The sequence below is a fragment of the Lactuca virosa genome, chromosome 1 (assembly GCF_052849685.1).
Source record: "Lactuca virosa cultivar CGN04683 chromosome 1, Lactuca_virosa_CGN04683_v6, whole genome shotgun sequence".
Lineage (NCBI taxonomy): Eukaryota > Viridiplantae > Streptophyta > Magnoliopsida > Asterales > Asteraceae > Lactuca > Lactuca virosa.
This window is the reverse complement of record NC_136426.1, coordinates 49,327,114-49,348,718: the sequence shown is the minus strand read 5'-3', so window position 1 is coordinate 49,348,718 and position 21,605 is coordinate 49,327,114. Positions and strand designations below refer to the sequence as shown.

Genomic DNA, 21,605 nt, shown 5'->3' with positions numbered 1-21,605 from the left:
ACAATGGGAGAAATTCACGTAAAGTTGATTTAAGTCCTTAATATAACACCCAATATGATATATTAAGGCTAGGACCCAACAAACTATTTTATAACTTAGACGAGGGATGCCGTAATCCAAGCTATAAAATATTTGAAGGTAGGTGAATGACGATTCACCAATTTCCACCAAGATAAACGAAATGTATTATTAGGTTTTAATTGGTTTTGAAACTCCTAGATTCTTTTGAGATTCATTGAAATTTTCAATGGCATGTTTCAATCTCGATTGTGCCCTTCAGGTTGTGTGACTGGGATGCCGAGGATCACAAAACAAGGTGTGAAGTAACCATGCAAATATACTTGGTACCCTTAATATTTACCCCTCAATCGATGTGCCGGTTAACCACACACGCTCCAACGATACTATGATAAACATTAAGTTACCATTTGCCTACCTTGTTAAGTCCAGGTTAGTGTGCCGGTTAACCACACACGCTCCACTAACAGCTTAAACAAAGTGCAAAGTGTAATTTCATGGATTAGCACCTTATTCACATTTTCCTAAGTAACTAAGATTGGGAATTTATAAGTGTTTAGTTACTTAGTATTTATCATTATACTTATAATGAAGGGAGAATTATAGTCTTTGTCCTACCTGTTCGGCTAACGACCCTCCACCGGTCAAGGAAGCGGTGAGTGAGAGTGGACACCCATTAAACTGCAATTTTATAGGCAGTAACCTTATACCCCCCTTATAGACCGACTTCGTGAATGAGGCCTACTAATGGTAAGACGACTTTATCTTATACATATCTATATAATTAAAATTATAATAATAGTATAAGGGTTAAATTTTAAACTTTTAAAATTCTAAGGTCTAGTTTGGAATTAAAGTATACATGGGGGGTAACTTTACAAATTCCAAAACTTGAGGACAAGTTTTGAAACCTTTCAAAACTCTTGGATTTTTCATAACTTATGAGTTTAATTAAGGTTTAATGAAAAAAAAATTCAAGTTCCATAACTTGAGGACAAGTTATGGAAGACATTAAATCATTTAATGATGACATTAAAAATAGTGACTCTTCTATTTTCATAACCTATGAGACTTAATGACACTTTAAAAAGAAAAACTCTTCACTTTCCATAACTTGAGGACAAGTTATGGAGTTCATAAAAACCATTAAGATCAAATATTCCAATTAACACAATAATCAAATAATTTTTCTATGATCTAGATTAAACTCATAAGTAAAGATAATTCACATCAACAATTTTCAAGAAATTAGATAATCATATAAACTAATACAAATCTTGAAACTTTGACAATTATCCTTTGAAGACTCTTGGAATTCATAACCTAAAGAGTTAATAAATGAGACATTTCACATCCATAACTTATGGAAGTTTCAAAACTCTTAAGATCATAACTTTAAAAAAAACTTTTGAGTTCCAAAATTTTATGACAAAATTTGTAACTCCTTAAAACCATTTAAATCAAACTTTTAAAACAAATAAAATAATCATATCATTCTATCTTTTAATAAATTGACCTAATTCAACTCTTGTAGTAAAGTGACTCAAATTTTATAAATAATTAGTTTTTCATAAAATCAAGTAATTATCATAAAATTTGACAAACTTCATGTTTTTTTTTCTTTTTTTTTCCTTCAACTTGAAAAAAAATACATTTGCATCAAATATAATAGAAAACAACCCATGGCTCTGATACCACTGTTGGGTTTTAGTATACTACAACATCTTATGGTGCACATACAACCCTAAATACCTTGGATCTATGTTTTCTCTATTATACATGCAAATGGTTTCCAAGGCATTAAACCTATAACTAGCATGCATTTGACATAAACCATATAATATACTAGTTAGGGAAACATACCTTTTATGTGGCTTGAAGTCTTGATGTATTTGGCCTTAAGAGCTTAGCACCAATAGTATGAAATGCCTCAAATGGAATCACAACACACCTAGGACAAAGGTGGCTCTTGAGAGAGAATTCCATGCACCAAAACACCTCCATATTTCTCTAAGAAAAGAAGTGGTGATTTTGGCTATGGAGTAACCTATTTATATGTAGGATTTCAAGGGTCATGGGTATAACCCATAATCCATACCCATGGGTTTTATGATCCATGGTTCATGTGTCCCAACTCTTTATGTATCCATACATAAACTTGGTCCAACATGGATCATAAGCCCAACACATATAAATATAACTAATTATCATAATTAGTCCCCATAGATTTAATTAGTCTCTTTTGATCACTAAATTAATTCCAAATTAATTCTTGATCGATACTAATTAAAACATATGATTTCATATTAATATATTATAACTTATAATATATTAATAAACCATAAATAACCTTCTCTCAAAAGTCCATCCTAACAAATTGTCTTGATGATATGCAACCCAAATGGACCATGCTACTCCCGGGTCAAGTACATACCAATAATAGTTATGGGCTTAGACATCTAATCCAACACTAACCTCAAACCATGCTCAAATAACTCAAGGACACAAGATGAGTGGAAGAAAACCCTAAAAGCTCCCAAAATGGGATCTAACAAACAAGAGGTCAAGATGAGAGCTTTATACCTATGAACAGCAACAAATGACAGAAGAATGCAAGATCCACAGCCTCCTCTTGATTAGATTCACCAACTCTTCCAATCTTTCCTCCAAAAAACTCAAGAATGCACCAAATGGCCTCTCTCTCTCTATACACGAAAAGGGCAGGTTAGGGTTTCTCTCTGGGGAAGGTGGACGCAAAGGGAGGCTATAAGTGCCTTTAAATAGGTCTTAAACTCGGGGATCTAGGGTTTTCACTCCCAGCGCCTACTCGGCGAGTCTACTCCCGGACTCGTCGAGTAGATCATTAAATCCACGTGGCCATCTCGTCTCTACTCGGCGAGTTATAGCACCAACTCACCGAGTAGGTCAATGATCCTCAAAAATAAATACTTAAAATATTATACCTGGGAATCCGGATGTTACAAACACACTATGGGGGGCCAGGGTTTCAATCTTTGGTTATAGGGGAGTGAAGGCTGATCAATAGAGGGTCCAAGTGTCTTATAAGTTGCTTAAATAGGGCACAAACCCTAAAAATTAGGGTTTGTCCCTGCATTTCGTATGCCATGCGTACGTGGGTGAATCCCGCGTTCAGAAATGTGCTAGTATGCTAAGTGTACTCATAGAGTACGCCCCGCGTACTAGCTACGGACCAAACGATAGAAATTTTGCATAAAGGGGGTTAAAAGGGAAACATACCAAAACTCGAATGTTACATAAAAACATGGAAAATATTTAAAAGGTTACGACTTAATGGAATACTCCAGTTCCATAATTTGTTATATTTAGTTGTTCTTTCTGTATTCCAATTATTAATTATAATCTATAAAAATGTATGACAAAATATCGACATTTTGGGAAATGGAAGAAAAGTATAAATGATGGCAAATTTATAAATAGTTCAAACTTAATAGGAAAAAATTCCTTGAATTTCTCTGTTAACTCGTTCTTTATGCATTAAATCAAATAAAAACATATTGAATTAAGTCATGTACCTATTAAGTCATTCAAGTAAAATTAAACATTTTATGTCATGTCCCTTATGTAGTTAAAAAGAAATAATGCATCAATGTTATGATTTAAAGGTTATTTAGACGATTCTCTGTTATTATTTGTATGATTTCCTTATGTAGTTCTTCATGGAAGCTCTATTCTATTGCGGGGTAGTCGTGTTCCTTTTGATAGTGGACCATTTATATAGGCCAAACGATCATGCCAACACCAAAATAACATGATCCCGAGTATTGGTTTATAGAATTACTTTTGTGGTTGCATTTATTGTAGCACCTGGTTCCTGGTATGTATTTTATTTAAGTAATTTTGCATTTTTGACCTTGGACTCGGCGAGTTGAAGGACCAACTCGCCGAGTAGAAGCGGGATGAGACGCGGGATTTAAGTGATGGACTCGTCGAGTCGGATCCCGGACTCGACGAGTAGGCTCTGTCTGGACAAAACCCTAATCTGAGGGTTTGCACCCTATTTAAACAACATTATACAGCCTCCATCGCCCCTTTATGCTCCCAGAGACCCTCCATAGCAAACCCTAGCCGAGTGTGTGAAGTTCTTAAGGCATTTGTGGTGATTTTGGTGGTTTTGTTCACAAGGAAGGAGGAAGAGCATAGAAGGATCAAGAGGAGGCTGAAGGATCCGAGTTTGGTTCATCATTTGCAGCCTTTGAGAGGTATAAAGTCTGTACCTTGCTCTTTCATTTGATAGATCCCTTTTTGGGGAGATTTAGGGCTTTTATAAGCCATTTTGGTAACCAACCATGATTGCAAACATGGTTGGGGGTCAAGACTTCGGATCTAGCACTTGGGAAGAGTCACAAGGCAGATGTGGGTTGCTTTTGCACCCAAGAAAGGTCCCATGCATCATAAGAGCTTATTTTATGTCCTTTTGAGCTCAAATTCCCATGCATGCACGTAAAGTTTGTAACTTTACGTTCTAGAACGATTGAAGGAGCTTAGATCTATCTTTTGGTCAAGTGTTGTACATCAGAAATCGAGGATTTTGGGTGTGGACGTTATCGACTCGGCGAGTCCGTTCTTGGGACTCGACGAGTCCAAGGCTTTGAGTCCCATTTCTGTTGAGGGTCAAAAGGACTCAGTTGGGCGTTAGAAGGGTTGTAACAGTACATAAAGAGTGACCTAACGCACTGGACTTAATTTTAGACCTGGAGTTCATGGGACTCGACGAGTGCTAGAACAGACTCGGCGAGTCCAAGGCAATCTCCTTATGTTTGAAGATGAACTCGACGAGTTGTTCATACAACTCGGCGAGTCAAGGTCAGGACGTGTTCATCAGTTGAAGGTGAACTCGACGAGTGTTCATACGACTTGGCGAGTCGGTTGAAGGTTCATTGATGTTCGTAAGGAAGGGGAACTCATCGAGTCATTGCCAAACTCGACGAGTCGAGTCGTGGATAAGGACGGGTAAAAGGAAGGGACTCGACAAGTTGACGGCCCAACTCGGCGAGTCGGGTCAACTGGAAGTTGACTTTGACTTGGACTTGGTTGGGGGTAAAATGGTCATTTTACCCTAAGGGTAGATATCAGTTTCTAACTGAGTGTTTGTGGGGATTGTAGCCGGAGGATTTCCGGAGCAGCAGCGGACGGAGGTTTCTCGCACAGATTATCAGCAGCTTCTTGTACGAGGTGAGTTGCCTTCCAGTAGGGGTGGGTCTAAGGCCACAATGTCGGCCCACCAAAGAGGAGTATTTAGAAGATGATTGTCTTTGTGATAATTATCTTGGTTTGGTTATATGCTTTGGTCATGAGTTTTATTTGTATGATATGTTACGAGTATGATAGGGATTGGTTTCCTTGGTAGCGGTCCTTAGGACCGAAGGGTAGGTCAGTACCCGGATATGCCTGACTGTATGTTTATATCTTGTTGTTGTATGCTAGTGGTAGGGGGTGGAATAGTCCCCAGTTACCGGTTGAAAGATATCGATGAGGATTACCGGTTGAAAGATACCGATGATGGTTACCGGTTGAAAGATACCGATGATGATTACCGGTTGAAAGATACCGATGATGATTACCGGTTGAAAGATACCGACGATGATTACCGGTTGAAAGATACCGAGGATATTGTATGGTATGTGGTATGATGGGGGAACTCACTAAGCTTTGTGCTTACGGTTTCGGTTTTGGTTTCAGGTACCTCTTCGTCTAAGGGGAAGGAGCCGGCGGTGTAGCATCGCATCACACACACACACACACACGATTTCCGCATGGAGTTTCTGGGATTGTACTCTGATATGTTATTATTTTATGATTTGGATTTTTAGACATGAATCATTGTTTTATGGGATGATGTGTTTTCATGGATTTTCTTGCGAATGTTTTTATGTTTCAATTATTTGAAAAGAAATTTTTGGACTAGAAAATTTAGAAAATTGGGATGTTACATTTATACTTAGTATCATGATTCTACTAGTCAAAATGGGCTTAGTTTGGCCATGGATAGACTTTGCAGCCTCTGCTACACTTGCTCCATATCTTGCCGACATGGTGGTGCAATTTGAATTCAAACAATATGCAAGATACGTTAAGTCACCCTCATGGCCTCTCATTTCTGTCATCTACCAAGTAATTAAACACATGTTATGTGTAAACTCCTTTAACCCACATATGTGTTGTTTGGGTGGAAATTATTTTTGGAACTTTAGAACATGAATTATAATATGAAATAATTAGAATGAAATTAATATAGATTGAGCACGTGTGTGACACCCACCTTTCACGGTGTTAGCTCAACACATAAAATGACATGAGTTACACATAATATCTGTAATTAATAGGATTGTCTCTAACCTAACTTCCAAGGTGCATTACTAACAAAAATCATCAAGAAAACAATATACTGATTTTACATTTTTACCATGACATAATAAAGACTTCTCTTAGTAAAATATGTCTCCTTCAAAATCCAATATGTATGCTTTCAACTCTTCATAATATAACACAAAATTGCAATCTATTTCGATGCCTAATTATTTATTCACTTTGGAGGTGTGTGTGGGATGCATGTTATGTATACCGCTTTCTAGCAATTGGTCATGTAGATTTTAGTTGTATTGGTTCTCATTATTTTCAAAGTTTTCTAGAAACTACTATTATAGAATTATTATCCTCGTATTCCAAAGTGTAATATTACAAATATAAATGATATTGCTATATTTATACATATATTTATGCATTATTTAAGTATATTTTAGCTTTATTTTGGTTAATTACAAAGATATTTGATGCCTAATAAGTGTAAAATCTATTTTGTAGCCCGAGAAATACATTATCAAGAAGAAGGACTAAAAATAGACAAAGTTGGAAACTTGGAAGTTGGAGATTGTATCAAGAGGAAAAGAAGCATAAAACATGCATAAAAGAAGATACCACGGTGTGTAAATCTTATTATGTCCCATTATAATCTAACAGTTTTTAGGTGTGTGTGAGAGAGAGAGAGAGAGAGTAATGATTTTTAGAATTTAACTTTGATACCATATTACAGAATGATTATCTTCATTGCCTTCCAAAATACAATATTACAAGTACAAATATATGAGAGTAATAACATGGGCTAATAACTAAATAATTTACATACACTGAGTCACTAACAACTACAATCTTTTATCTTTATGTTGTGATGACATTTTATTTGTATGAATAGTCCTTAATTGGTATTGAGCAACTCCACAAGTTAAAATAATATTCATATACTTCATTAAAGAAAAATAATAGAATAAGATGAAAAAAATTAACGTTGGTACACCTTAGAGTTCTTTGAATTTCCTACTCTATCTCCGTATACCTAAAGTTTGTGAAAGTTGGTAATGGAAGTTTTGATAATACATATTAAAATTAAAAAATCTCTTATAAGGAAAATGAAAATTTAAGTGAGGAAAAGCATACGGAAATATAATAAAACATTATATATGAATGGTAAATAAAATAAAATATTATATATGAATGGCGATGTTTATTTTTAAAAGAGAAAAAACTAAAACAATGTATTATTTAATTAATGTAACAAGATGCTGTCATCTGTGTAGTCCCACATCGTTCAGATGAGGAACTGAGTGTAGCGTTATATGGTCGAGCTCAGCATCTTTAATCGTCCCTTTGGGGACATCCGATAAAATTGGAACGATACAGAGAAGATTAGCATGGCCAGGAATGACGTAAGCAATAAAAAGCCATTATTAAAGAAGACACGTTATTGAAGACACGTGTCCTTTCGTTGTGGAAGGATGTATTTTATAATTTGTATATTATTTGTATTTATTGGTATTTGTCATTGTCAGTAGATTAAGTGTCATATGTCGATAGGTTATATGTCACTATCGAATATGATATCTAGTTTGTAGGATATGATTTAAAGTGTGTAACCCTCAATAGTCTAGGGGGCTATAATGTAAATAGGTTTGTCATATTGCAATCAAACGATTGCAACTCAATTATTGTACTCGGCTCCTTTGAGCCTATAAATAGGGCCTTTGCCCATATGGAATAAACAAGCGAAGTTTGAGTGTTTAAGATTTGAGTTGATCTCAATCTTCTTCTGTTGAAATAGCTCGTCTATTTCTGAATAGCAGAACCCTATCCAAACATATCCATATATTCATATAAACATATCAAACCCAGACAATCAATCCATCGTCAATCCATTCCAACGCATCATTCAGGTATATTCTGTATTAATTTTATTAATTCCGCCATGTCGTTAATTTTGGTATCAGAGCTAAGTAACGTTCTTATTATTCTTATTATTAGTTTGCATATTCAATCTATCGTTAATAAGAATATATACATATGCATATGCAACATCATAAACATGATAAGCATCATAAACATGATAATGAATAACCATTGTTTTTAAATATTCATATTTAAAAAAGTTATCAACAATTAAAATATTTATCGAAAGAAGTTTTAATACTATAAATATGTCTCAAGAAATAGAAAACTCACCAATAGTTATTAATAACGAAGAAAATGAATCTGGATACACTTTTGATGCTTTAATTAATAAAAATAACATCAATAAAGACGCTATAAGAAAATCAAATTTCACACTATCCGAAAGACATAATTTTAGACATAACACATTTAAAAATTTCTTTTCTAGAAAAAATATTATATATTATGGAAAAATTATAGGAGAACAAGCAATACCTATAGAATTAACTCAAGGAAATATTACTATACCCATAATAAATAAACAACAAATTAGAAATAGATTATCTCATATTAAAGAAACAGATAGAATAAAAATTGCTTATATTCATATATCAACTATTCAAATAATCTTAAAAAGTACTGTAAGTAATTTAAATACACCAATAGAATTAGAAATCAGAGATGATCGTATAATTAATAACCAAGAAAATATTATTGCAAAAGGAGAAGGTAATTTAATTGAAGGAAAAATAAAATTTGATATTAATATTCAGTTAGGATTAAGTCTTAAAGATAAAAATTTAAGTAATAGTATTACTGTACGATATAAATTATTAAGACAAAATTTTATGATAAAAGGTAATCATCCATTTACTATTACATATCAAATAAATTATGCATTAACAAATTCTCATCATAGTATTACATTTAAAACAGAAGATAGAATTTATATAGATAAATTATTTACCCCTTTATTATCCCTTGAATCACTAAATATGACTAATAATAGAATATTCAATGAAACTAATTTTCAACCAATAATAACTACTCCGTTAATAAAAAGAAGTCCAATTATAGAACCTCCATTTTCAACTATAATAGGTAGATCTTCTATTTCAGAATGTCAGCCTTCAACATCTAATGAAAATAACGATGAAAAGCTAGAAGATATTAAAGAAATGATTAGATCATTAAGTTTAAGAATATGACAGAATCATCTAGTAATTCCCTAAAATATTTTAAAACACTTGAAGGATCATATCAAAATACAAAACCATGTATACCAGATAAAGAAATGATTATAGAAATACCACAAAATTTACCACAAGGAACAATATATAACATCGGTCTTAATCCTGAAGAAGATAAATCAGTAGGAGAAAAACTAAATATAATTAGTCAAAAATTAAACAATATTATAGAAATAGAAAGTTTAATTGTATTAAAACAAATCCCTGAATTATTACAGAATTTAACTCAACAGAAAAATCTACTTGAAAAATATTTAAAAATAATAAAAACAATTAAAGAAGAACCACTCAATGAAAAACCACTACTTAAAGAAAAACCACTTACCATTAAACGACCTTTCACATGGTAAAATAAAAATGAATAATAAAACCCAAATATACTATAATTACAATAATAAATAAAAAATTATGGAGTTATAAAAACAAAAAATCACAAAATCGAAATCTAAAAACAATACGCAATGTTTCAACCACTCTAACAAACACAACTTGTTAATATAAAAGCTTTACAAGAAAAAACATCAATTAAAAGAAATTTATAAACTAATCCTAAAATGAGTAAAAGAAAAACAAATATTAACCCAAATAGTACCTTTATTACAACCAAAATACAAGATAAAGAATTAGTTTCATATATAGATACAGGAGCTACTTTATGTTTTGGAAGAAAAAAGATATTAAAAAATTAGAAAAACCATTAAAGATTACAATTGCTGATAAATCAATTCACAAAATTTGGTTCGTAGGAAGAGATATAGATATAGTAATTGAAAAAACACCATTTAAAACTCCAACTATATATCAACATGATTCGGGAATAGATTTAGTTATAGGAAATAATTTCCTTAAATTATATCAACCATTTATACAAACAAATGACGATATAAGTCTCAATCATCCAACAAAAGGTTTTATAAAAACTGCAATTATCAAACATTATGATCTTATTAAAATAATCAAACAAGAAGTTGGTTTTCAACTAAGCATATTACTAACATTTGCTAAAGAAATTGCTGAAAAACAACTCGAAGAAGTATGTAGCGAAAACCCGCTAGATCATTTAAAAAATAAAAATAATCAAGAAATAATAATATTATTAAAAAACCCTAATGTTGAAGTTAATGTTCCAAATAAAATTCCATACAGCATAAAAGATGTTTCTGAATTCAAACAGGAATGCACTGAACTATTAGAAAAAGGAATCATTCGACCTAGCAAGAGTCCTCATTCAGCACCTGCATTTTATGTAGAAAATAATAATGAAATAAAACGAGGCAAACGAAGAATGGTAATCAATTATAAAAAAATGAATGATGCTACTATAGGAGATTCATATAAATTACCACGAAAAGAATATATTTTAGAAAAAATAAAAGGAAATACACATTTTAGTACATTTGATGCAAAATCCGGATATTGGCAATTACGCTTACATGAAAATACGAAACCACTAACCGTTTTTTCATGTCCTCCTCAGAAGCATTATGAATGGAATGTCCTTCCATTCGGTTTAAAACAGGCACCAGCAATATATCAGCGATTCATGGATGAAACCTTAAATGGTTTAGATCATATTTGTCTTGCATATATTGATGATATAATTGTTTTTACAAAAGGAAATGAACAAACACACATTGATGCAGTCATCAAGGTTTTACAAAGAATTAAAGAAAAGGGTTTAGTTTTATCAAAAAAGAAATCAAAACTTTTTCAAACTACAGTTGAATATCTCGGTTTAAAAATTGGAGAAAATGGTCAATTATCGTTAACAGACAATATACGAGAAAAATTAAATATGTTTCCTGATAAACTTGAAAATAGAAAACAAATACAACGATTTCTTGGTTGTTTAAATTATATTGCAGAACAAGGATTTTTGAAAAATTTAGCGAAAGAAAGAAAAGTTTTACAAAAGAAAATATCAGAAAAAATACCTTGGTCTTGGACCAATACAGATACTATTTTGGTACAAAATATAAAACAAAACATTCAAGTTCTCCCTACTTTATATAATGCAAAAATAGATGATTTCTTAATCGTAGAAACAGATGCATCCCAAGACACTTGGGCAGGATGCCTAAAAGCAATTATACGGGGAAAAGTATTATTGAGATTAGATAGTGAGGGAAACCTCATATCTAACTCATCAAAAGTATACAATGATAAAGCACACACTGGTATGAAAATACCATCTGAAGTAAACAATGATAAAGTATACAGTGATATGAAAATATCACCAAAAGCATACAGTGATATGAAAATATCACCAAAAGCATACATTGATACAGATGTATCATCTGAAGTATTAAAAACAGATAAATACGAGCAAAAACTATGCAAGTATATATCGGGAACATTTTCCCAAACGGAGCAAAATTACAGCACACATGAACGAGAAACACTAGCATGTCTCAGAACATTGAAAAAATGGAAAGTCGAGCTACTTCAAACCAGATTCGAATTACGCACAGATTCCAAGTATCTACTTGGCTTTTGGCGGTATAAGTTACAAGAAGATTACTGTCGAGGACGATTGATCCGGTGGCAATTACAATTACATCAATTTCATCCATATCTCAAGTATATCAAAAGCGCCAACAATCATATAGCAGACACATTGACAAGAGAATGGAAGCCATCATAGAGAAACAGTTAAAAACATTCCTACTCGATTATGAAAGAGGCACCATTCATGAAAGATTAACGTCAGCCATGACACAAGCAAACATTATTCAAAAATATGTCTTTTCGGAGGCGGGAGGAATGACGTAAGCAATAAAAAGCCATTATTAAAGAAGACACGTTATTGAAGACACGTGTCCTTTCGTTATGGAAGGATGTATTTTATAATTTGTATATTATTTGTATTTATTGGTATTTGTCATTGTCAGTAGATTAAGTGTCATATGTCGATAGGTTATATGTCACTATCGAATATGATATCTAGTTTGTAGGATATGATTTAAAGTGTGTAACCCTCAATAGTCTAGGGGGCTATAATGTAAATAGGTTTGTCATATTGCAATCAAACGATTGCAACTCAATTATTGTACTCGGCTCCTTTGAGCCTATAAATAGGGCCTTTGCCCATATGGAATAAACAAGCGAAGTTTGAGTGTTTAAGATTTGAGTTGATCTCAATCTTCTTCTGTTGAAATAGCTCGTCTATTTCTGAATAGCAGAACCCTATCCAAACATATCCATATATTCATATAAACATATCAAACCCAGACAATCAATCCATCGTCAATCCATTCCAACGCATCATTCAGGTATATTCTGTATTAATTTTATTAATTCCGCCATGTCGTTAATTTTGAACTGAGTGTAGCGTTATATGGTCGAGCTCAGCATCTTTAATCGTCCCTTCGGGGACATCCGATAAAATTGGAACGATACCGAGAAGATTAGCATGGCCCCTGCGCAAGGATGACACGCACAAATCGAGAAATGGTCCAAATTTTTTTCCATCTTCATCGGCTTCGCAGAAACCCTAATCACCATTAAACTTACCGATACTTATGTCATGCGACGTGGAAACGGAGGTTACGATTTGGACATTTATTATCGTCTCGTTTTCAGTGTGTGTTCCAATATGAGCCAATTTTTTATTCTGTTTTAAACTCCAGTTCCTTAGTTTATTTGTGTCTCACACTTCGATTAGGGTTTGTAGATCAAGAAAATTTCAATTATTTCTGCTATCAGTTTGGCAATTTATTTTTCAGCATATTGTTAATTCAAACTAGGGCATTTGAAGACGTTTTTGTCAAGTAAACTGCAAGTTATGGTCATGTCACTTTTGTGAATTTTGGTCTCTCAGCCATAGTAATCTCGGATCATAGCGTTTTGTGACCAAAACAGTATTGATGCAATCGAAAGGAGGTTAGGGTTTTGATGGTATTTTCAATTATTTTCTCCTTTCGTTAAGTAGTCGCGGATTTTGAGGACATATGCATCAAAAGTTGCAATCTTTGGAAGCTATGTAGATACTAGATACTGTGCGTGTGTGCGTTCAAATATGAGTAAATGTTTGATTGTAGTTTCAAGCTTACTTCCTTAGTTATATTCGTCTACACTTATGCACTTCCATGGGGGTTTGCTGTGGATATTGATTTGGTTTGGTTTGTTGAGCTCCTCAATCCGTAATCAACAATGGAACTTAAGATTTTATTTTGTGTTTTTATTAGTGTCAGCTGCTGCGTGTTCTTGTATGATATTCTTTTCATCCTAATTTATGTTTAGGTTTACATAATATTTAACATATTTAACCTGCTAGCTAAATTATACACAATAAATAGAAGAGAATGTTCCATTTGTTTACGTTTCACATCATCTTTCAAGTGAACACAAATTTATATAATTGTTCCTTGAAGGAGGCTGGCTGTTTTTATTTTATCACTCACATTCACATAGTACTGGACTAAAGATCATTTGGCAAATGTCAATACACAAATGTCAACATGTTATGTGCTATCTTGACTCTTGTTGTGGGTAACAGATAGGGTGTTGACTTGAGGTTTTATGATTTTGTTTAATAAATGAAGTGGACTAGGGAATTGTGTATAGATGCAAGTGTAGTAGTTTACACGGCATTCAAATTAGATATATCGATAGATATATAAACTTTTAGAATACTTTGTTGTTATTATTTATTATAAGATTCAAAAAATATCTTCTTCAAGCTTTCATAAATAAATAAATAACCAAGTCTTTTGGCGATTTGGGAAATATTTAACCATCTCATAGAAAACATGTAGCAAAAAGGACTTCACTTGACAATAATGTTTTTGTCGGTCCTAAATGTATTTACTAGTAGTGCCATGTACCTCTCATAATATTTCATCCCCCCTATATTCACATTTACAGCTTTACTACCCCCTACCTAAACCTCATTCTCTATTCGAAAAAACACAATATATATATATATATATATATATATATATATATATATATATATATATATATATAGAGAGAGAGAGAGAGAGAGAGAGAGAGAGACTCGTGGAATCATATCTACTGCCTACATGTACAAATATCCACTTCTGCTGCTATTAACATTCACATTCTCAAAAACCATCAACTCTGCCAACAAAGCAGCGTATTCTTTTTGAGCCTCACCTAATGCTATCTTCAGATTCATCACCTGCCAATTGCCAATTCCCATTTAATAATAATAATATGACATTTGACATTAAATTAATAAACAAAGGCAATGCAATGCAGATAGATTGTCTGTATCTGTAAAAACTAAAAAATATTACTAAAATCAACTACGTACCTTGAGATTAAGTTCTTCCCCTGCCTTCTCGGATTTCAAGCATCTGAAACAAAACAAACATACAAATAAACCAAATGACATTCACAAGTCACAACACAATATACATACACATATTATAAAATTTAATAAAAAGATAGATAGTCACTGTTGTTGGAGCTTCTTGTTTTCTTGCATCAAGATCATCAACCTTTGACTTTGTGCAGTATTAGGCTACAAACAATGAACACGATGTTTGTTATGATGAAAGAAATAAAGATAATAAAGAATATTTCTTCCAATCTAAACATTCATTACCATATTTGAGTCTGGTTGATCAGCTTCTCTCATATGCTTTTTCAAATGGGATCCTTCTCCCTCTGGTAATTTCCTCTTCAAACCTGATCCTCCTGATTTAATAAAACATGTGATTATCAGTCTATAACCTCAACAATAAAAACAAATTATTATTATTATTAAAATCAAATAATGATAATACCCTCTTCAGCAGCTTGTGGGACAGCAGGTGGTTCTTCTATGATGGGATTGGGATTGGGATTGGGTGGTGATTTAGCATATAAAGCAGCCCTGCTGCTAACTGTGGTGATTACTGGTGCGCTTTTAGAGCCACCAGTATGATTAGCAGTGATAGTGCTTTTTCTCGAGTGTGAGGGTGGAGGCGTTTGTGTAAAATGAGCTGAATTCGGGGTCGGGGGAGGCAATGAAGAAGATCGAAGCTTTTTAGGAACTTGATACCCAATTAGGCTACAATGAACATCCCTAACAACAACAAATAAATGTTACTTTAAAGTTTAAAGAGTTATGTTATAATATTATTTGGCATGAAACAAGTACAAGTAGTAGTAGCTAGGTCTCACCAGTACTCATGTGTCATGTCTTTTAATCTAGTCACGAGCTTTTGGAAAACATTTGTTTTCTCAAAATCTTGTTTACTATGTGTTGGTTCGATAAAGTTTGCTTCAAGTACACCTACAGAAAAAAAAAAAAAAAAAAAAAAAAAAGTCAACTAAAAATGTCCATTGGATGGTCAACTATAACAAGACAAAACACTCACCAACAACACCTCTCCCTCGGTTGCGGCTAAAAGTAACCACGGGATAAAAAGGCTGAATAAAAAATTATACAAAGTGTTAGAATTTCCATTTTTTAACAAGAATAAATAAATAGGTAAAAATGAAAAATGTAAATCAAAATCACCAGTATCAAACGGCCCTTGTGGTAGATGTTAAAGCCATGGACATTCACATCTGGGGCCTCCTTAAGGAACCCTATTGTTGTTAACACTTTGCCCTGAAATAATTTGATCAGATTAAAAATCAGGTGATTGCCTAGTTTGAAGTTAAATAAATAAAAAGTTATAATCACCTCACCTCGCCACTATGCGGTTTATACTCAATAAATTCAGGGTGCTTGAGATCAGTTGCAATGTTATCATAAAGAACAACTTTTCCTCGCAATACAATGCAGAAAGTCTCCGGAAGGTTGACATACAAGATGGATAAATATGCCTGAAACATATGTTAGAAATTTAAGGAAAAACTGCATCTGCATGGTTCAAAAAATAGAGTTGAACTCCTCACACTTACACGAAGAGAATATTTTAGGCGATTGGCAATGTGATTTTCATTTTTTGCCTTGAGAGAATCATCCTTTGCTTTACTTTTTCCATCCCATTCTATACGAATATCCTGCAGAAAATTCAAAATTCAAATTTGTGACAGTAGAATAACCACAAAAAGGGTAGTGATGATGGAAAAGAAAGAAGCTGAAACCTCGGGATCTGACTCGAAATCAAGCTCCACATTACCCTCATTATCAAGCCATAAATTGTAGATGACGACTTTCGTCCCATGAGGACCAACATTATCAAACTACAAAAGTAATAACAACCCATTAGCATTATGGATAATCTACAATTCTATATCTAGTAGTATGTTGTAATACAAACTGATTGTGGTAAAAGTAAAACTTCAACAAGGAGATGATTGGTCCAACTCCAAGAAAGCTCAATTTAAAACAGAAGATCAGCCGATTTAAATGCAACAAATAACAATGTATTTTTTAAACTTTTATTCCTATCCTTCTCTTTACATAATTGTATTTTCTAATTATTTATTATTAGGGTGTTGTACTTTAAAATCTACCCAATTATAACAACAATAACTTTCTACCTTTTAAAGTAGAAAATCCCATTGTTATATCTGTTTCAAAGTACGATACCTTAAGGAGAAATCATTTGAAGGTATAAGATGAAATGAAAGTACAATGCTAGGATAAAGCCTTTTTGGAAACTACATTGCTATTTCTTACATTTAGCCCAAGAAAGAAATGGTATAGTACTAACATAATATGACTGGCCCAAGAAAAATCAATTTTAGACAGAAGACAGTAGTATCATACTTTGAAGAATTTAGGCAATGTCCTCTACAAAAAATATATATTATAGCATTGTACTTTTGGTTCTTTTTATTACAACATTGTACTTTCAAAATATCTTTTATTAAGGCATTGTACTTTGAAAAATCTTCCCAATTATATTATAGCAATTAGCAAATGGGATAAGATAACCATTTTAGTTATCAGTTACAATAACTAGGTAGATTTTTCAAAGTACAATACCCTAATAAGAAATAACACGAAAGCATAATGTTGTAGTAAGAAGAAACAAGAATATGCTTCTTTTGAAAAGTAGATTGGTATTTTGTGCATTTAGGCCAAGAAACAGAAACAGTATGCTTACTTGCTTTAGCAGCTGTTCCTCTGTTGAATAAGGAGACCACTTCAAAAGCACGGATAGATTTGAGTCAGAGTGTTGGCGTGACTGGAAAACATGCGTCTTAAAATTAAACTCATAGTGTACCTGCAGTATACAATTGAGTAATTCAGGACCTAAATAAGGAATGCGTAAATGCAAATCACAAGAAATGTAAACTCTCTCACACACCATGGGAACAACGATTCTGTCATAGCCTGATTGAGTCAGAAATGTGTATGATAAAAGGCCAATGCTCTGTGTCAAACTCCCATTCCCTTTCAAACATTCTTCAAAACTGTATTGTATACAAAACAGTTAGGATACCCGAATGTCAAAAGTCAAAACAATAACATAACTTTTTATTTTGGTCTTAAATTATTTTAAATCTTTTTTTTTGTGCGTGAAAAAAAACAGTGTATACAACAACACATGCACAATTTGCTGTAAACTGCACGTGATCTGTAATTATCGTTTCTGGGTCCACATGGAACATAAATTCATATTACACTTCAATAACTTAACATTAAAGATATAAAAAGTTTGTTTTGCACTATTTAAAATCTTTTTGTTATGTGAGAAACGACTTTTTGTTAACTTGAGGTGAAAATTGTTTTTGGATCCACATGGACTTGTTAAAAGTTCTTTTTGAACATAATTTTAAAATATTAAAGTTGGTCTTTCATTGTTAAAAATCTTTTTGTTGTGTGAAAAATAAGAAAATGGTGTATACAACAAACAAGATGACAACTTGCTGTCAACTGCAGATCATCCTTGTTTCTGGATCCACATGGGTTCGTTTAGCTTAAATGCATAGTATACATTGAGAATACTATAATTTTAAAGATATTACAAGTTTTAAAAACCCCTTGGTGTAGAATAGAAAAACAATAGAAGATCTAGTCATGTTGTTAACCCAAGGGCCAAACCTGCCAACAAAGTTGCGACTGAAAACTATGGCATCTGCTCCAAGCCTCATGGAACTTGTTTTAAATCCATTCCCATCTAAATGTCAACAACACAACCAATTAAAACAAAGAAAAAAACAAAATGACAACAATGAGAAGACTGTGTTCCTACACTTTCCAATTGCAGAGTCTGACTTTTTATCAGAAAACCCAAAACTCAGACATTGGCGCATTGCTTCTGGATCCATTCCAGTCCCATCATCTAGTTTAAAATTTAAATCATCAGGACAAAAGCCACACATATAATGATAACCTTGCAAGAGTTGGAAGATGACAAAGAGGAAACCCTAAAGCACAACATTACCTTGAATCAACAATGCTGGACTTCCATTTCTTGGGTTTAAAGTCTTATCTATGTACACACAGGTGGCCCCTTTTTGTATCTACACAACAGGTAAAGCACAGAAGACTGTTAGGTAATATGCAGAAGCATTACAAGTCAAATACTTCCATTTTCACGTAATCGGGTAAAAAGACTGATTAGGGAAAGAAAGAAATGATTAGCTATCATAAAGACAAATGTAACTGTATCCAAACAAAATAAACAAATAGGCAACAACAAGAATGATGGTATATAAAGAAATAAAAATAAATTTCTTGAAGAAAAATCAACTAGAAATACATTAACATGATTACCTCATCCACAGCATTATCAAGAAGCTCTGCTATGGCTGCAGATACAAGATGGCAAATAGAATGTGTTACAAATGTACAAAATCTCTATTTAGCGTAGCATTATATAACATAGAACAAATAACAGGATGAAGCTCAACATACCACCAAATGCCCATTTGTGTGAAGTGGCATTTGAATGAAGAAACTTCGGGTGTATGTGTAGATAACTTGAACCAGCTGTTAATTACATACAAAGTTACTAATGCATCAAACAATATATTAATAGAAATATATTTATCTACACCAGCAAGCACAATAACTAATAAGATCTTCAAATGACTCTTTAAGCTTTCTGAAGCAACCAACAATTCTTTAATCATGAAATTGGGATTCAATCATATCAGTATAATCGCATTCACCAAGAAGAAACAACGATAAAGAATCATGAGATTAGTTTGATTGTGAAGTACCATGCGTTTTGGTGACAGGTGTAAGATCCTCATTATAAGCTCCAGCTTTCCAAAATTGGCGACAAATGGGTGCAGCACATGTTGATGATGTAGAACAAGGGCTTGTATCATCAACATGTGATTTTTCATGATCCAAGATGCAAGTGCCACTTTGACCTGTACTTGAGGCACTTCGGCTCCTATTCCCTTCAGATTCTGGTATTCTTCCATAGGCATTGGACTTTGTATGCAAGTACTCAGCTTGACCATTAGTTGTCCTGATGGAATTTGATTCCATCTTAACCAACCCTGCATCCACTTCTCCATGATTATAATCCCAACCTGCTTCAACCATATCCTCCTTGTTGCAATCTGCTGAAAAGTCATAAAATCTCTTCAGAATCGCCTTAGTATCATAATTGTAGCAAGAACAATGCACTATAAAGCGTGGCACAACAGAAGAACTGACAAAGAACCAGCAAACAGAACAGACTTCAACCTAAATAGTTTTTTCAATGTTTCTCTATGAAAAAGTGGAGATCCTTTTCTGATTTTCTCTAAAGTCTGTTTGTAATGATATAAAGAATACTTAGCTCGGAGCATAATTTTAAGTAATGAGATAGAACACCATATCCTCTATCATTTTAAAAGTTATCAAAAGGAGCACACGATAAAGGAACATGTCTTCAACCACATATACAAAAAGTTACTAACAGTAGTATTACCCAAATCACACTCCAAGTGTTTGGGGATTCACCCGATTAGTCCAGTGTTTACTCTTTATTCTAGAATGTTATATCTAGACTTAATATGTGGTGAAAAGGATAGCTCTAGAGCACTCCTATCATATTTTCAGAATGTACAACAACAACCAAAATAATAATAATAATAAAATAAAACCTAACTCCCATATGAATGGGCTAGGAGAGGTAAGAGGCAGGCAGTGGTGCCTCTTTTCCAAGGGTAGAGAGACTGCTTCCATAAATGAACACACACAGTCGAAAGAAAACTATGATCGACTAGTACTATTCTTCACAACTTACATGACTGAACCCTCATTTCATGAAATGTAGGAACAAAGGAAGAAGATTATATGGATATTTGAACCACAAAGTAGATGTTCTCCTATGATTTGTTACGTTTTAACGCATTGAGATCATGGATTGACCCTACGATTTTCCCCAAATGCAGAATACAAATGGTGCATGTAGATTTTTACCAGGGCTTAACCCTATATTTTGATCAGTAACAAAATACTGAATACGAGTAAAACAAAAACAAACAAAAAGGTTGAAATAGCAAATTCATCATTCATACAGCCTTAAGACTGCTAATACATAATGTAACCCTCAACTGCGACATTGGCTACTAGTGGCAGTAAGAATAATCGTGTATAAGAGAACATGACAAAATCACTACTAGAAAGTCGGAGAAAATGCATCAATGAAATAAACTCACAAGTATTCTGCGTTTATGATGAAAACTCAGTAGCGGAAACTTCAAGCAAATGAGAAATGAAGAAACAGTGAACTAAAGCGGTTTTGAAAAGAGGGTTTTGTATTGAAAGAGAATTTTACCAAATGTGGCATGCAAATGGAATCAAAGAGAATGAAATTGTGTAGAAGAGGCCGATGGAAAAAGAGGAATGGCCAGAAGGTAGCGCTAGCGTCCGCTGGTAAATATACACGATCGACGAAGAGATAGAGAGAGAAAAAAGCAGCGCGAAGAAACTCCGTTGATCGGCAGAGGCTACAGTGGTGAAATTGAAGCAAGGTGACAGGCATTCCGGATTCGCATGTCCTCTCAAGTTACAAATAGTCCCTGTACTTTATTTAAAATTACGATATGGACAATCTTTTCTTACTAAAACTATCTCTAACCATAGGCTATTTTGAAGATTTAAAGTTGCACCATTTTGGTGTTAACCACACTAGCCCACTATTTTGTTGCTATGTTCACCAAAGACAAATTCATATAGTATTATATATTAATAATGTTATATGTTATATTCTGTAACTTATATATAAATTGTAAGTA

At 33.3% G+C, this 21,605-nt stretch overlaps 1 protein-coding gene, 1 non-coding gene and 1 pseudogene across 3 annotated transcripts; 2 read left to right on the top strand and 1 right to left on the bottom strand.

The window, feature by feature from the left end:
- Positions 1-7,695: 7,695 nt before the first annotated feature.
- On the top strand, positions 7,696-7,783 carry LOC145151557 (U6 spliceosomal RNA; annotated as a pseudogene).
- Positions 7,784-12,871: 5,088 nt separating this feature from the next.
- Positions 12,872-12,974, top strand: LOC145151547 (U6 spliceosomal RNA). Its single transcript, XR_013732115.1, has one exon. It is a non-coding gene; the product is annotated as a U6 spliceosomal RNA (small nuclear RNA).
- Positions 12,975-14,495: 1,521 nt separating this feature from the next.
- LOC145104633 (protein MICRORCHIDIA 6-like) lies at positions 14,496-21,359 on the bottom strand. 2 transcript variants are annotated; one of them, XM_079041844.1, is made up of 20 exons: positions 21,027-21,359; positions 19,590-19,943; positions 19,282-19,356; positions 19,141-19,175; positions 18,809-18,887; positions 18,617-18,706; positions 18,466-18,541; positions 17,729-17,834; positions 17,525-17,644; positions 16,557-16,655; positions 16,371-16,472; positions 16,155-16,292; positions 15,982-16,074; positions 15,839-15,890; positions 15,642-15,753; positions 15,263-15,543; positions 15,082-15,173; positions 14,933-14,997; positions 14,788-14,830; positions 14,496-14,652 (listed from the first exon to the last, which is right to left on the bottom strand). In XM_079041844.1, exons 2-20 carry the CDS (start codon positions 19,921-19,923, stop codon positions 14,530-14,532), a joined length of 2,115 nt encoding a protein of 704 aa, XP_078897970.1. In that variant the 5' UTR covers positions 19,924-19,943; positions 21,027-21,359; the 3' UTR covers positions 14,496-14,529. The 2 variants fall into 2 exon arrangements, with proteins under 2 accessions (XP_078897970.1, XP_078897974.1); XM_079041848.1 differs by having other exon boundaries at positions 19,590-19,940.
- Positions 21,360-21,605: the final 246 nt, after the last annotated feature.